At 36.8% G+C, this 13,677-nt stretch overlaps 3 protein-coding genes across 7 annotated transcripts; all 3 read left to right on the top strand.

The window, feature by feature from the left end:
* Positions 1-1,727: 1,727 nt before the first annotated feature.
* LOC107880944 (putative FBD-associated F-box protein At5g56440) lies at positions 1,728-2,603 on the top strand. The gene has a single exon (XM_089050490.1). The coding sequence runs from the start codon at positions 1,728-1,730 to the stop codon at positions 2,601-2,603; it is 876 nt and encodes a 291-aa protein (XP_088906616.1).
* A 3,198-nt stretch (positions 2,604-5,801) lies between these two features.
* On the top strand, positions 5,802-8,490 carry LOC103330088 (UDP-glucose 6-dehydrogenase 1-like). Of its 3 annotated transcripts, none has more exons than XM_089051242.1 (3): positions 5,802-5,857; positions 5,946-6,000; positions 6,761-8,490. In XM_089051242.1, exon 3 carries the CDS (start codon positions 6,780-6,782, stop codon positions 8,226-8,228), a length of 1,449 nt encoding a protein of 482 aa, XP_088907368.1. In that variant the 5' UTR covers positions 5,802-5,857; positions 5,946-6,000; positions 6,761-6,779; the 3' UTR covers positions 8,229-8,490. The 3 variants fall into 3 exon arrangements, with proteins under 3 accessions (XP_088907368.1, XP_008230859.1, XP_016649417.1); XM_008232637.3 differs by having other exon boundaries at positions 5,940-6,000; XM_016793931.2 differs by having other exon boundaries at positions 5,802-6,000.
* A 600-nt stretch (positions 8,491-9,090) lies between these two features.
* On the top strand, positions 9,091-12,965 carry LOC103330087 (uncharacterized). Of its 3 annotated transcripts, XM_008232636.3 has the most exons (3): positions 9,093-9,664; positions 10,439-10,574; positions 10,891-12,965. In XM_008232636.3, the coding sequence occupies exons 2-3, from the start codon at positions 10,445-10,447 to the stop codon at positions 12,138-12,140; spliced, it is 1,380 nt and encodes a 459-aa protein (XP_008230858.2). In that variant the 5' UTR covers positions 9,093-9,664; positions 10,439-10,444; the 3' UTR covers positions 12,141-12,965. The 3 variants fall into 3 exon arrangements, with proteins under 3 accessions (XP_016649509.2, XP_008230856.2, XP_008230858.2); XM_016794023.2 differs by having other exon boundaries at positions 9,091-10,574; positions 10,933-12,965; XM_008232634.3 differs by having other exon boundaries at positions 9,092-10,574.
* Positions 12,966-13,677: the final 712 nt, after the last annotated feature.

Below are 13,677 nucleotides of genomic sequence, written 5' to 3'. Positions count from 1 at the left end.
CGAAAGAAGCGAATAGGTGGGGCCAAGGACTAGAATTAATAAAAAAATTTAACGGTGAAGTTAATGACAGAACCATATTGCAAAAAATTAAAAAGATTAAGGTATTTGATTGTTAAAATTGAGAATATATGGGCAAACATGCCTTAAGAGTGAGAATTCAGGCTACTAAATTGAATTAAACCTTGAATTAAAATGGACAAATGAAAGAGTCCGACATTGATGACTTTTTTCTCAAAACAGTTTTTATACGCACTTTGAGCTCCTTATAAATAAGGGGGATGGTACCAAAGAATGAGGAGCCCATAAGAAGATTATGACTTTTTCTAATAAATGGGAGCGATAGTCTAATAATATTTAAAATTAATCTAATTTATAATAGGAGGATTTGAACTTAGGTGTAAGAAGCGGACACAATACTATGACTGGCCAATTAGCCCAACCCACGTTTGCATAAGATACTTTTTTAATCAACAAATAAGCATACGATTTTACCAAAAACATAGGTAATAAGGAGAGGGGGTAGGTAAATACTCTTAATAATAAGAATGGAAAATTTTCTACCATTTGCAACAATTAATAAGATCACACATGAATCACTAGAAACAGAAGGCTTGAGCCTCGTGATCGGATCATATTATTCATCACAAAATTTTACCCAAAAATAAAATAAAATTCATCACAAAAAAGGCAAGGAAACAAACACTATTTTCCTAAAAATTTATATGATTCCTATCCCTCTTGAATATTTGGGAAGAAGCAATAATCTCCAAGATGTGGTGATTTTTCTGCTAAAATATGAGAAATTATGAGAGAATATTTGTTTGTGGGAATTCTAATAATCTAGACCATTCTAGTAATCTACAAGATACGTCACTTCAATTTTTAACTTTTGACACCTATCTATTTAATTAACTTTAACTTTAGGGTTAGAGTTAATTAAATAGATAGGTGTCAAAAGTTAAAAATTGACGTTTCTAGATATCACGAAATGCGGGAAAATACATAATGTCTAAATGTAGAGGTTCAGAATCCGTTTACAGTATGTTAATATGAGGGCAAAAATGTCATAATCACAAACTGTTATTGTAGCTTGTAAGTTAAGTTTGATGTACAGTCCTCAATTAGGAATCCTTAGAGGATCCTATTTGTAGTTTTAATTTTCGTCATTAAAAAATAAAAATAAAAATTTAAAACTCTCTGTAGATCAACTATTAAAAATCTCCTGCATGAAAACCCCCATCTGATTCATCACCAATAGCGGAAGAGAACTACTTTCCTTAAAAAATCTTATGATTCCTGCCCTACCCCATCCAGAAGAGGAGAAGATTCCTATTTCCTAATAAATTTCGATTATACACAAGAGGAGTTTGAGTACGTATAAGTACAAACCTTCCGAGCAAATTTTTGGCTCTCAAATTTTGAAACAAACTCTTTTCTTACACGGTACATAGAATAGAAAATCTCTCTGGCCTTTCGCTCTCTATTGCTCTAACAAAATGTAAGTTGAGTTTCTTGTATTATTTCTCATGAGCGAGCAGAGAAGCCCTACTTTCTTTTCTCCTTTTTTTTTTTTTCATCTTCTTCTGGGCCGAGGATGCATCTCATATCTCTTAGTTACTTCTTGCATTGCAGGTTATTTGATTGTACCCCTTATTAAGAAGAACCTAGAGCAAGTTAATAACAAATAATATGTCTAAAAGGAAGGCCACTGATTTGCAGACTACTGAATGCACACGTCAAACAGAAGGACGTACAATTGCAATCAATTTGGTGACCATGATGATAAGGGAGAGAATTATTTGCTTGATGAGAAGGGAGATAATTATTTTATTGATTATACGAGAGGCAATTACTTGTTTAAGGAGGAAGATGATGATGATGATGATGAAGATTATTATTTTCTTGATGATGAGAAGGGAGATAATTATTCAGGAGAGGACCGGATTAGCGAGCTGCCCGACGAAATTCTAATTGCCATTGTTTCCCTCTTGGACATTTGGGAAGGAGGAAGAACTTGCGTAATCTCCAAGAGGTGGAGATTTTTGTGGGCAAGTGTTACATGTCTGAACTTTGATGACAAGGGGTGGGGATTTACTGAGCGTCTCAGGAAACCATGCATTTGTGGTTTGTTTAAAATCTTGCAATCGCATCAGGGTTCAACCTTAGAGATATTGAGGATTAGCCATTGCAATTTAGATAGCGAATGTTGTCGTTCTGATGTCGATAATTCGATCGAAAGTGCAATATTGCAGAAGAGAGTTCAAAGGCTTGAGATAGATGATGTTCGTTTTTCTAACGACCCTTATATCTTTCCAGAGAGGCCATTCAAAATCCCTTTTGGTTTTTCCTGCATCAAGTCCCTCACACACCTCAGCTTCAACAACACAAACATACATTGTCGAATTGTTGGCCACTTTCTATCTCACTGTCCACTTCTTGAGCACCTGTGTATTCGTAGCTCCTCTGAAATATATGTTTTGAAAGTCGTCGGTCCCTCTCTCCGGTTGAAGTTTCTGCAGATAAGTGACTGCCCTAGCGTAGTTAAAATCGAGATCTTTGCTCCTAATCTCGTGTCGTTTATCTACGACGGAAAAGGTCCATAGAGTACAGAACAGGAATTGTTATGAAGCATGCACCCTCGCTTGTCATGCTATCTCTTGCAGAAACTGATGATTGTATATCCAAAGCTTTCCGGTCGGTTTCAAGTTGTTTTTCTCGTCTGCAGACTCTCAGCCTGCGTATTGGTCTCGGACAAGTCAGTATACATATGAAATCATTCAAGATTTATTATCAGTCAGTATACATTCTTGTCTTACAATTGGTTTCTTTTTGCAGAGGAGTATTATGCTCCCAGAGTCTCCAGAATTATCTAGTCTCAAAAAGCTATCTTTGACGATACATATGGGACAAAATTCGAAAATCCTCATGGATTTGACTTCCTTGATAGAGCGATCTCCTTTCTTGCATAGATTGGAATTACGGGTAAAATTATTTCCACATTTATAAGCAAACAAGATAAATAGTACACTTAAAAGTTTGGTGCGTGAAAGTGGATTAGACTATTTCAAAGAATGAACAAGAGGTCTAGCCCTTATTTGGTGTGTCGAGACTTATAGATTTATTAAATTGGACAAAAGTCCAATATATTGACTATGTCTTACAAATCCCACATAGAGAGGTAAGACTCATAATAACTTGCTTGAACTCAACTTCAATCCAATCCAAGTTCGGCCACCAAACCATTACAAATGATGGAAAACTTGTATACATTTGTTTAATTCATTAGCTTTTTACAATGAGGAATCTTGATATGTTCTTCTCATATATACGCCTGTTTGCAGTTAAAGTGGAGCGGCTTGTTTACGTATTGTACGAGTAGTATGCAGAAGATTAACAAATGTCCTCATCCATGCCTTAAGGTTGTGAAAATTTCAGGCTTCATTGGGTCTCGTATGGATACTAAGTTTGCCATGTACTTAATTGAGAACTCTCTTGTGCTCGAGAAGCTCATCTTTGATCTTCAAAAGGTAAATGATACACTGTATTGTCACACTTCCCTTTTTTTTTACACTTCTCAAAGATATAGAAAACTACATGTTTTTTTTCAATGCATATGTATTATTCAGGTATTATACATATAATGACATACACGTTCTTTTCAAATATTTTCCATTTTATCTGTATTTTTCAAGTATTATTGGTCGGACCGTATGTTTTTAAGAAATTTGTCGAATAATACAAGAAAACATGCTTTGCAGAATTATGATTTTCTGAGTTTGAAACACTACCTAAGTAGAAAGACAACCAAGAAGAAAATAAGGCAACAAGAAAGCATGCTTTGCAGATTGGGAAGCAACTTCCACCAGGAGCTGAGTTAATTGTCATATAAGTTTATTTGATTATCAAATTGTACTTATACGGTTTCCTTGGATTCCAAGCATACGATATATTCTTATAATTAATTAATTATTTCATAAAATTTGTAAGAAAATTTCCATCGTTATCAATCATCACCATCTAGGTTTCTATGTCAAAACTTATCAAAAGCTTTTGCCCACTTGGGTCAAGAGTTGAGCTCGGATAGGACTGCTCTTTTTAGGCCCATAGATATCTATAGGCTTGTTCGGTTTTTATGGTTTAATTTGCCCACTTTTTATCTATAATTTTCAAGTCTTTTTATTTTTATGGTTTATAAAAGCGATATTTTAAGTTATTTTAAATTAATTTAATCTAATGAGAGGGTTGAACTTAGTGCAAGGGGACGAGTTCCCATTGAAATAGGATTCACACAAGAAAAATCACTTGCCATTTGTTGGTTATTAGGAGCATCTCAAAAACGTCCATGTCAAAATATAATTTTTAAATTAAGTTTCGAATTAGTGGATGTTGCCAACGGGAGTGGCGACACCATACACAAAAAGATTTACACATCTCGTTCGAAAAAGAATCCATAACAAAGAAGGTTTTTTGTTATGCCCAATTGACCTAACCCACATATGTAATTTTCATATCGATTTTAATTATAAAAATTATATGTAACTTGGTTTATTAGCTCGCATAAATATATGTAATTGTGTGCATTATTAAGAGTCATCATCAGCATGGGTCCATCCCCTTATTTTTCCTTTTTTCATATGGCTTGAAATTCAATCCAACATTTTCTGATTTTCCAAGCAAAGTCGAGAGTCTTGATTTCCAAGTTTTCCTCTTCATGCTTTAACAAGAGTTGTCCATATGTCCTCCTGTTTTGCTCTTGATGATGACACTAATGCACATTAACCTAACCGAGTAATGCTAGGCTTACCATATTTTTCATACCACAATTGTACCACCTCTCTAATAGAGATGGAGCCCACCTCTAATACAATGGGGCCCACATCTATTAGAGAGGTAGTACAATTGTGGTATAAAAATGTGGTAAACCTAGCATTTTCCTAACCTAAAATATATATTTATCACTCAAAGAAATGAGATACAAATTTAAATTGTGCAACTTAGTAATTATGTGGTACCGGGTTACCAAAAGGTCGGAATCCGAAACAAGAAAATGTTACCATTGATTAGCGGAGCACATTACTCCTTCACCGAAGGTTGCTGCAAGTGGCATTGAATCCAACCCATCATTGGCATGCGTGGTAAACGCGTAGAATATTGGAAAGTGCTTTTAAATACAACTAGCAAAGTAAAGTAGTATTATTGCTACAACGTATAGTTCCATTGTATCGATAAAATCTCAAAATGGGGTTTAAAATGTCGATATTGTCTCATTATTTTGATAGTAAACGCTCTTAATTGGTCTTGATATGATATAATATAAATAAAGTATACTTGCTATACGAGAATTTTGTTATAGTAATAGTGATATTTGGGAGCTAACGAGGTCTAATTAAGCGAGATCTTAACTTATAAATCAGCGGTCTTAAATTCGAGTACTCATGACACTTTGATAGTGTGTGTGAGAAAATCTACCTTCTTATTCCTAACTCGACCAAAAACAAAGTAAAATTTGGGAGTTTTTATTTTATATTTTATTTTGGGTAATATTATACTCAACGTCTGGGGTGCATTTTGAAAAAACCATGACCTTTTCACTCTAATAATATGAACCGCGTCCGACATTTAATTTTACAAGACTACCTCTCTCCTCTACCTGCCATAAGTAAATAAGTCTTTTATTTGAGAGCTTTGCATCATCAACCAACTATTGTCCCGGAACCGGCTTGTCCTTTTCATAAATCAGAGGGGTAGATTTGGGACATGTGTTGCGTATTTAAGCAAGACCCATCACGCTCGTCTTCTTCGTACTCGCATTTCTCTCGTTCTTCGAACTTACAGTTGAAAAGGAAGACAAGCAAAGGTACCTCATTAGCTTAGTTCCGACCTTTTCTTAGTTGGATTGTTTTGGTCAGTTTTGAAATCTCCACACCTTGTTTTTCTAGGGACAGGCAAGGAAAATTTTCTGTATCAACTCTGTAAGGACGGCCGGAGGAGCTATTTCTGGTAATTCCAAACCACTTATCGATTGTTTCTTTGAATTGGTACATTTTCTTTGAATATACTTAATGGATTTTGTTAATGGCGCTTATAATTCTTCAGATCTAGTGTCATTTTCCTTTGTTTAGCAGTTAAGCTTGAAACTTTTGATTTCATTTAATCATTCGTATATGCGTGGATATGATTTGCACATTGGATTTTATATATGGATCCGTTTTATTGATAAATTCTCGCATTGAAAATGGAAATTGAGCTACTTGCTCATGGATCTGCTCCAATTCCATAAGTATGGATTTGAGTTCTGTTGCAATTCCGGGTTGTGCTCTTTCTGATCCTAGATCTACCAGAATTTTTGTAGATCTAATTTTGTTGTTTATAATCAAGCCCTTGTATTTGTTTAAGCAATTTTTGTTTGGATAATGGGAACCAAGCAATGAAGAAAAGGAGGATTTTTGAAATTGTTTAGGCTAAAGGTCTGGATCTGGGAACCGGGTTTGAAATTGAACAATGGCTTTATGAGATGATATAGTTGATAAGGGTATATTCTGGATGAGCCATTTTCGTAAATTGTAAGATCAAACAGACTTTCTGTCCTTGAATTGTTCTTTACTGCAACATGAGAGTTTGGTTCAGTGGGTGAATATCGAACTCAATTTCATATGATTTATAGGCATTGAATACTGAAACAATATCTGAATATGTGGATCATTCCCATTTTGTTTTGTCTTTTCGCTCCCCTGACATGTATGAGCTTAACTGTGGGCAGGTTCTAGAGTGAAACAAAAATGGTGAAGATCTGTTGCATTGGTGCTGGATATGTCGGGGGCCCTACAATGGCGGTGATTGCACTCAAGTGTCCATCCGTTCAAGTTGCTGTTGTTGATATCGCTCAAAAAAGGATTGAGGCTTGGAACAGTGACAAGCTTCCCATCTATGAACCTGGCCTTGATGATGTGGTGAAGCAGTGCCGAGGCAGAAACCTCTTCTTCAGCACTGAAGTGGAGAAACACGTTGACGAAGCTGATATAGTGTTTGTCTCTGTAAACACCCCTACCAAAACTACGGGTCTTGGAGCAGGCAAAGCTGCAGATCTGACATATTGGGAGAGTGCTGCTCGCATGATTGCTGATGTGTCAAAATCTAGCAAAATTGTTGTTGAGAAATCTACAGTCCCAGTCAAAACAGCTGAAGCAATAGAGAAAATTTTGACCCACAATAGCAAGGGAATCAAATTCCAAATCCTCTCCAACCCAGAGTTCCTTGCAGAAGGAACTGCAATCCAAGATCTTTTCAACCCAGACAGGGTCCTCATTGGTGGAAGGGAAACCCCTGAAGGCCAAAAGGCCATCAAAGCATTGAAGGATGTTTATGCTCAGTGGGTTCCTGAAGACCGAATCCTAACCACCAATCTCTGGTCTGCAGAGCTCTCCAAGCTTGCGGCCAATGCATTCTTGGCCCAGAGAATATCGTCTGTCAACGCCATGTCTGCCCTTTGTGAGGCTACTGGGGCCAATGTTATAGAGGTGTCGTATGCTGTTGGTAAGGACACTAGGATTGGACCCAAATTTCTTAATGCTAGTGTTGGTTTTGGTGGGTCTTGCTTCCAGAAGGATATCCTGAATTTGGTTTACATCTGCGAATGCAATGGCCTTCCAGAGGTGGCTGAGTACTGGAAACAGGTCATTAAGATCAACGATTATCAGAAGAACCGTTTTGTGAACCGTGTTGTTGCATCCATGTTTAACACAGTGGCAAAGAAGAAGATTGCCATCCTGGGGTTTGCCTTCAAGAAAGATACCGGTGACACAAGGGAGACCCCAGCTATTGATGTGTGCAAGGGGTTGTTGGGTGACAAGGCTGAACTGAGCATATATGACCCGCAAGTTACTGAGGACCAGATTCACAAGGACCTCGCATTGAGCAAGTTTGACTGGGACCATCCTCTTCACCTCCAGCCGATGAGTGCCTCCTCCAGTACTGAGAAGCAAGTTACTGTTGTCGGGGATGCCTACGAAGCAGCAAAGGGTGCTCATGGTCTTTGCATTATGACCGAATGGGATGAGTTTAAGACTCTTGATTACAAGAAGATATTCGATGATATGCAGAAACCGGCCTTTATATTTGATGGTAGGAATGTTGTTAATGTGGATCAGCTGCGGGAGATTGGGTTTATTGTGTTCTCAATTGGTAAGCCCCTGGATGCATGGCTCAAGGACATGCCTGCTGTGGCATAAAAAAACTGACAAGGAGTTCAAGTGGCTTGAGGCAGTCAGTTTGATTCTTTGCTATTTTTTTCATGGGTTTTTCTTCTTTCTTGCCACCACATACGTAGTGGTCCGGTTTCTGATATAATTTTTGTTGAACTTAGAGGCTCTTGTTTTGCCTGGCATAAATTTGAAGTCCTATATTGTTATATTTCAATTTATTAGAAAACATGATATCATATTTGTTTGGTTCAATCCGCCGTCATAAATTAGAATTGTGAAATTCTTGGAACCATTTGTTTCATGTTCCCATAATATTCTTTGACATGAAAGTTCACTGTTCAAAAGACAAGACAAACACTTAGACTAGATATGTTTGGTTAGAGATGCAATACGATTAGAACATTTTATGACACTTTACCACTTTTGATACAAGCGATATTGAAAAAGAGGGAATTGAAATTAAAACAGGAGAAAATACTCTTAACCGCTAAGCTGCAACACTTTACCACTTCATAGTTGTAAGGTGCTATTGGATCATTAAAGTGGTTGTACTTGTATTCAATTTTAAAAATGTATTATCCTATAGTCTTCTGCTTCCCACAACCTCCAGCAAGTGAATATAGCCAATGACTGAGGCCAAGTTTCAACCTGCCATTAAATACGTCATATCGTTTTTTATTACTTTGAATAAGAACGATGTGTCGTTGGTAACAATCTGTGGACTGGACGTGGCGAAAAGCTAGTGGCTGCCAAAATTCTTACACTGACGATTTTATGACATTTACCTGACAGAATCTTTCTCGAGCTCATCCGTACACATCCAGAATCAGAGGGGCATCCAACGTAATATGAACTAGATTCTTATCTTTTTAGTAATTCACGTCACCCAAAAGGTTTCTATCCTCGGACTCGGACCACTGAACAAAGCCATAAATGGCTATAAAACCGCTAGCGCCAAAACTTTACTCCATCGCCGATCTTTATCACTGCGATTCAGATTCCTTCAAATTTCTATCTTCAATCTTCAATTCAAGATTTTATTCGTTCAATTCGCTCATTTATCTACCTATTGATCCCGATTTCATGTCTCGCCGTGTCCCCAATCCAATTCTAGGGTTAGGGTTTTGAAATTTCAGAAAACTTCTCGATCTGAAAAGGTTTTGCTCGATCTATGAATAATTTGTTTGCCTTTTAGTACTTAGCTGTCCGATCCTATCTGGGGTCATTCAAAATTTTCCCGATTTATCTGAAAAATGAAGAAATGTTTTGATCTTATGAAATTTCCAATTTTTTATTTCTTTTTACCTGCATAAATTGGGGATACGCAGTTTACTGCTTGCCCCTGTTTTTCAATCGCTTGTAAATTAGTATAAAAAAATTCAACCATAGGGTTCTAGTATTTTTGGGTTGAGAAGCTGGTTTTTGGGTACTTTTGTCAATTGCTTGGACGCCAATATTTTCAGGTATGGACCAGCTGCTTTAGCTCAGTAATATAATTGACTTTTTAAAGTTGTATTTTTTTAATTAAGACAAAATTAAGCTGGCTTTGTAGCTCAGGTACTACTATAAGGTACTATTGTTTGACTTCATTTTATGCTTGTTTGGGATATATCTTTTAGTCTCCGCACATACGTTGCTATATATAAGTTGGTATCAATAAGGAAAAATTGGTTTTTGCAAAAGATGATGCAAGGTAACTGCCATTTCTTTTCCCTTAGAACTTAACATCATATCTTCTGTTTCATAGGAAGGTCACAATCACATATAAAAAAGGAAAAAGGAAAGAAATGAAAATTGCCTTTTTCCTTTAAATACCTATATTTGTATTTGCGGAATTGTTACTAGAATCATAGCATCTATTTTTTGATTAAGTAGAATCAGCTTTAGAGACACTGAATTTTTTACTGAAGCTGTTTTGATGCTCGTTGTGTGGTAGGTGGTATTCCATGCATTATGCTGACTGTCTGTCTTACCTGATATGGTTGTTTCTTTAAGTTTAGTGTCTATATTTATTGGAAAGGTATTAAGCCTATTATGTTTTGATTGTTATATAGTGATATTGTATTTAGTTTTGATTAAGATGAGTCATCCAGAAGGATTAGTTTCCTGAAGATTGTTATTTTCTTCTCGTATCTAAGATCTTTATTGCTGCTTTCTTCTCTGAATGGGAGGTTTAGATGTCTAAGTCCCATATTGCGTACTCAATGCACCACTTCAAATGTGGCTTCACTTTGCAGGGCAAAATGATTAACAAACGGCCTTTTGGTGGTGAGGATTCTTATGAGGTTGCTTGTAAGCACCCAAGACAATTGGAACATTCTAATGAGGATATTTTTCCTTTTAATGGTGCTCCCCAGAAATTTCAAATTTCAGGTATCAAATAGTTGGATGGTCATTAATAAGTTGGTTCTCAAGTTGTGCATATAATGATTTGTCTGGATCTTTGGAAGGTGTAAAGGCATAAAACCAGCACCATCACCATGGATCTGGAAATGTTATTTAGAGCTGTGTATGTTAATCTGGACCAATAAGTTAATCTGACCTTCTAAAAGAAATAATGGCATCAGTTTTTTCTTTTACCCTGATGTAAGTTAGTATGATATTTAATGCATGGTTGTTTATAAACTTAGTATAATATAATATGTAGAATTTAGTTTGATCTTATAGCTGATTTAATTACAATATGAAGATGGTGAAGGTGATGGTGATGGGAGTTTTAGTAAATGTCCAGATGAAGGAAGGTTTGCAAGTGTCTTGGGAACTTCAGTCTCAAATGAAACCAACAAAGAACTTGAAACTGGTGCTTCTGGAAGCTTTGCCCGGTTTTTGAGGTCCAACAGCAGCATTATTGAAGCTAACGTAAGACCTGAGGCAGCATCTCATCTATCATTATTCCCAGAATTTTTTGCACCTGTAAACCAATGGAGGGCTTTACTTCATTCTGACAAGATCTGCTCATCTCCTGTTGATTATCCTCCTCGAAAGCTAGTTTCTATTGGTGCTCAGCATCAAGCTCATGTTCCAGTATGGGGCTTTGAGGGTTCACACGCTTCAGTTCATCCAGAAAAATTGGATCCTCAACATGAGCCTTCATGTCCTTCCAGTCAGGATCTTGTTCTTGACGTTAACGAGGAGAAGCTGATGGGTACCTGTGTCATTTCTATGCCTGACCTTGAAGCATCTGCAGCAAACTATTTCTGTGAAGATGTGGGAGCTAGAAGCAACTGTAAGTGTGGTGATGCAGGTTCGGTTAGATGTGTGAGACAACATGTCATGGAAACAAGAGAGAAACTAAAAGAAGACCTTGGAGAGCACCTATTTGAAAAGTTGGGATTTTATGAAATGGGGGAGGAGGTTGCAGATAAATGGACTAAAGAGGAAGAGCATGCCTTCCGTGATGTTGTCCTCTCTAACCCTGTATCATTGGGTAAGAACTTCTGGCACCACCTCTCCGTGGCTTTTCCTTCCCGAACACATAAAGACCTTGTCAGCTATTATTTTAATGTTTTCATGCTCCGTAAACGGACTGAGCAGAATAGGTTTGACCCTCTAAACATTGACAGTGATGATGATGAGTGGCAAAAAAGTGAACTTGGAACCGTAGAGGATGATGAGGACTCTGGGGTGGAATCTCCTGTCAATCTAGATGCTCCTGCCTATAATCAGGAAGAACACTTAGAGGGTTGCTATGAACACATTGAGGATGCATATGACGTAGATGGTTGTAGAGATGGCAACGATGTGGTTGATTACGTTGGAATGAAGGACAAGGATGGGGGTGATATAGATGATGGCTCAGGAGCTCATGTTGGGAGTTCCCCTGGTGATTCTGGTGGTACCGAAACTCAGGTTTTGGATAAGATTGCTAGCAATAACAGAGAGGATTATGATATTCAAGATGATTCTTGCACATCATATGAGTATCAGAGAGACAGTTGAATTCTTTTGTCCTCTTATTGACAGAAATGGTTCAAGAGACAGCAGTGTAGAATGACGTGATCCTTTTCTGAGTAAGTACAATAAGCATCGTGACTGACCTATGAGCTTTTGAATGATAAAGTTCAAGAAGAAGCCCAATAAGGATGATAAGGTGGCAAGGGACAGATATGAACTACACTAATTCCCAGTACTGTTGTTCCATTGAAGCCAGCTTTGGGCTGTATGAACTCTTTAAATCCTCCTTTCAGGATTTGGGGAACCCTGAAGAAGGATTTTTAAATGGACGATAGATTATTAACCCTTCAAAGATGCAAGTAGTTTTCTTTCAATTTTTTCACTTCTTGGAAGAAGGCAGCTACAGACGTAGATTTTTAGTACATGATGGATGTCCATGGGTTAGTCAAAGGGACGGCCATGGTCGATGGAATTTTTCTTCAGTGAACAGGGTGCAATTTCTTTACCTGTGAGACATAAATCCTGTTTTTTTTCTTGTGAGGATGAGATGTGAGAATGTGAAGGTTTTCATTGGAAGTGAATCAAATCAGCAGTTTGTTACCAAAAATTTCACCGTATCTTTTTGGTAGTGTTGCATTTGTCTAAGGTTCATTCACATTGTTTCTTTACCCTCAAGTTTTATATTTTGTTTTTGTTTTCAAAGACTAAATGCTGAGCATTCTTCTGTGTACTCATCGAAAGGAAATGGCTGTGGGTGAAAACAAGGGAAGGCCAGGCATTTCCTTGCAAATTATGTCATAGCCAAGCATCAACTTGTGCTCTTTGTTGTTATGCTAACTTCTTTCTGGTTGATAATGCTTCTATTCATCATTTTTCAATGGTTGAATGCGGATTACCATTGGAATTATGAGCCCACAGCATCAATATTTTATTTAGAACATATTAAATTATCCTTTTTCCCCAGTATTCTCTCCCCTTATTTTGTAAGACCCTTTTCAATCCTTTGCTTTTATTTGTTTTCAACATAAAGCATTTACATGGTAAATTAAATACTCTTTTTCTAGTAAGCTTCTTATATAACTTGCATCAATCCCAAAAGCAAACGGTTGCTGGATGGTGACCAATCATTAATATTCTGCCCTGCTAACATAGTTAAGGGTGATGAAAACCAGACAAAAATAATATGCAAACCACCTGCAGAGTTAAAATAACATTCTTAGAGCATCCATAATGATGTTCTCTATTTTTTAGCTAAAATTTGGCTAAGAATATAAGAAAGTTATTTTAGGAGCTCTCTAAAAAATTTCAACTCCAACCATACTCTTTAATTTGGAAAGTCATAAATGCTTTAACTCTTTTTTAATTGGTCCATCTCTATTATAAAATAAAATAAAAAATAGTTACCACTAAATAAATGTTTGAAATACTCATTAAATAAAGCAGCATTAAATTATAGGGAGCCACTAAAAGTCATTTCTCTCTCCTCAGATTTAGGAACTCCTAGAGGACTCCCTATTTTAGGAGGTGGATAGGGAGTGTGGTTGGAGTTGCATTTTTACTATTCATCCCTAAAATTTGTCTA

This window comes from Prunus mume, linkage group LG4 (assembly GCF_029339155.1).
Source record: "Prunus mume cultivar Tortuosa linkage group LG4, ASM2933915v1, whole genome shotgun sequence".
Classification (NCBI taxonomy): Eukaryota; Viridiplantae; Streptophyta; class Magnoliopsida; order Rosales; family Rosaceae; genus Prunus; species Prunus mume.
This window is presented reverse-complemented; position numbering and strand designations above follow the sequence as displayed.

Bases quoted from the DNA above. Each gene is read 5' to 3' on its own strand.
- LOC107880944 (XM_089050490.1), top strand. From the start codon at position 1,728: ATGCACACGTCAAACAGAAGGACGTACAATTGCAATCAATTTGGTGAC.
- LOC103330088 (XM_089051242.1), top strand. From the start codon at position 6,780: ATGGTGAAGATCTGTTGCATTGGTGCTGGATATGTCGGGGGCCCTACA.
- LOC103330087 (XM_008232634.3), top strand. From the start codon at position 10,379: ATGTCTAAGTCCCATATTGCGTACTCAATGCACCACTTCAAATGTGGC. The intron at 10,575-10,890 runs GTATCAAATAGT...TACAATATGAAG, and splicing joins CCAGAAATTTCAAATTTCAG to ATGGTGAAGGTGATGGTGAT.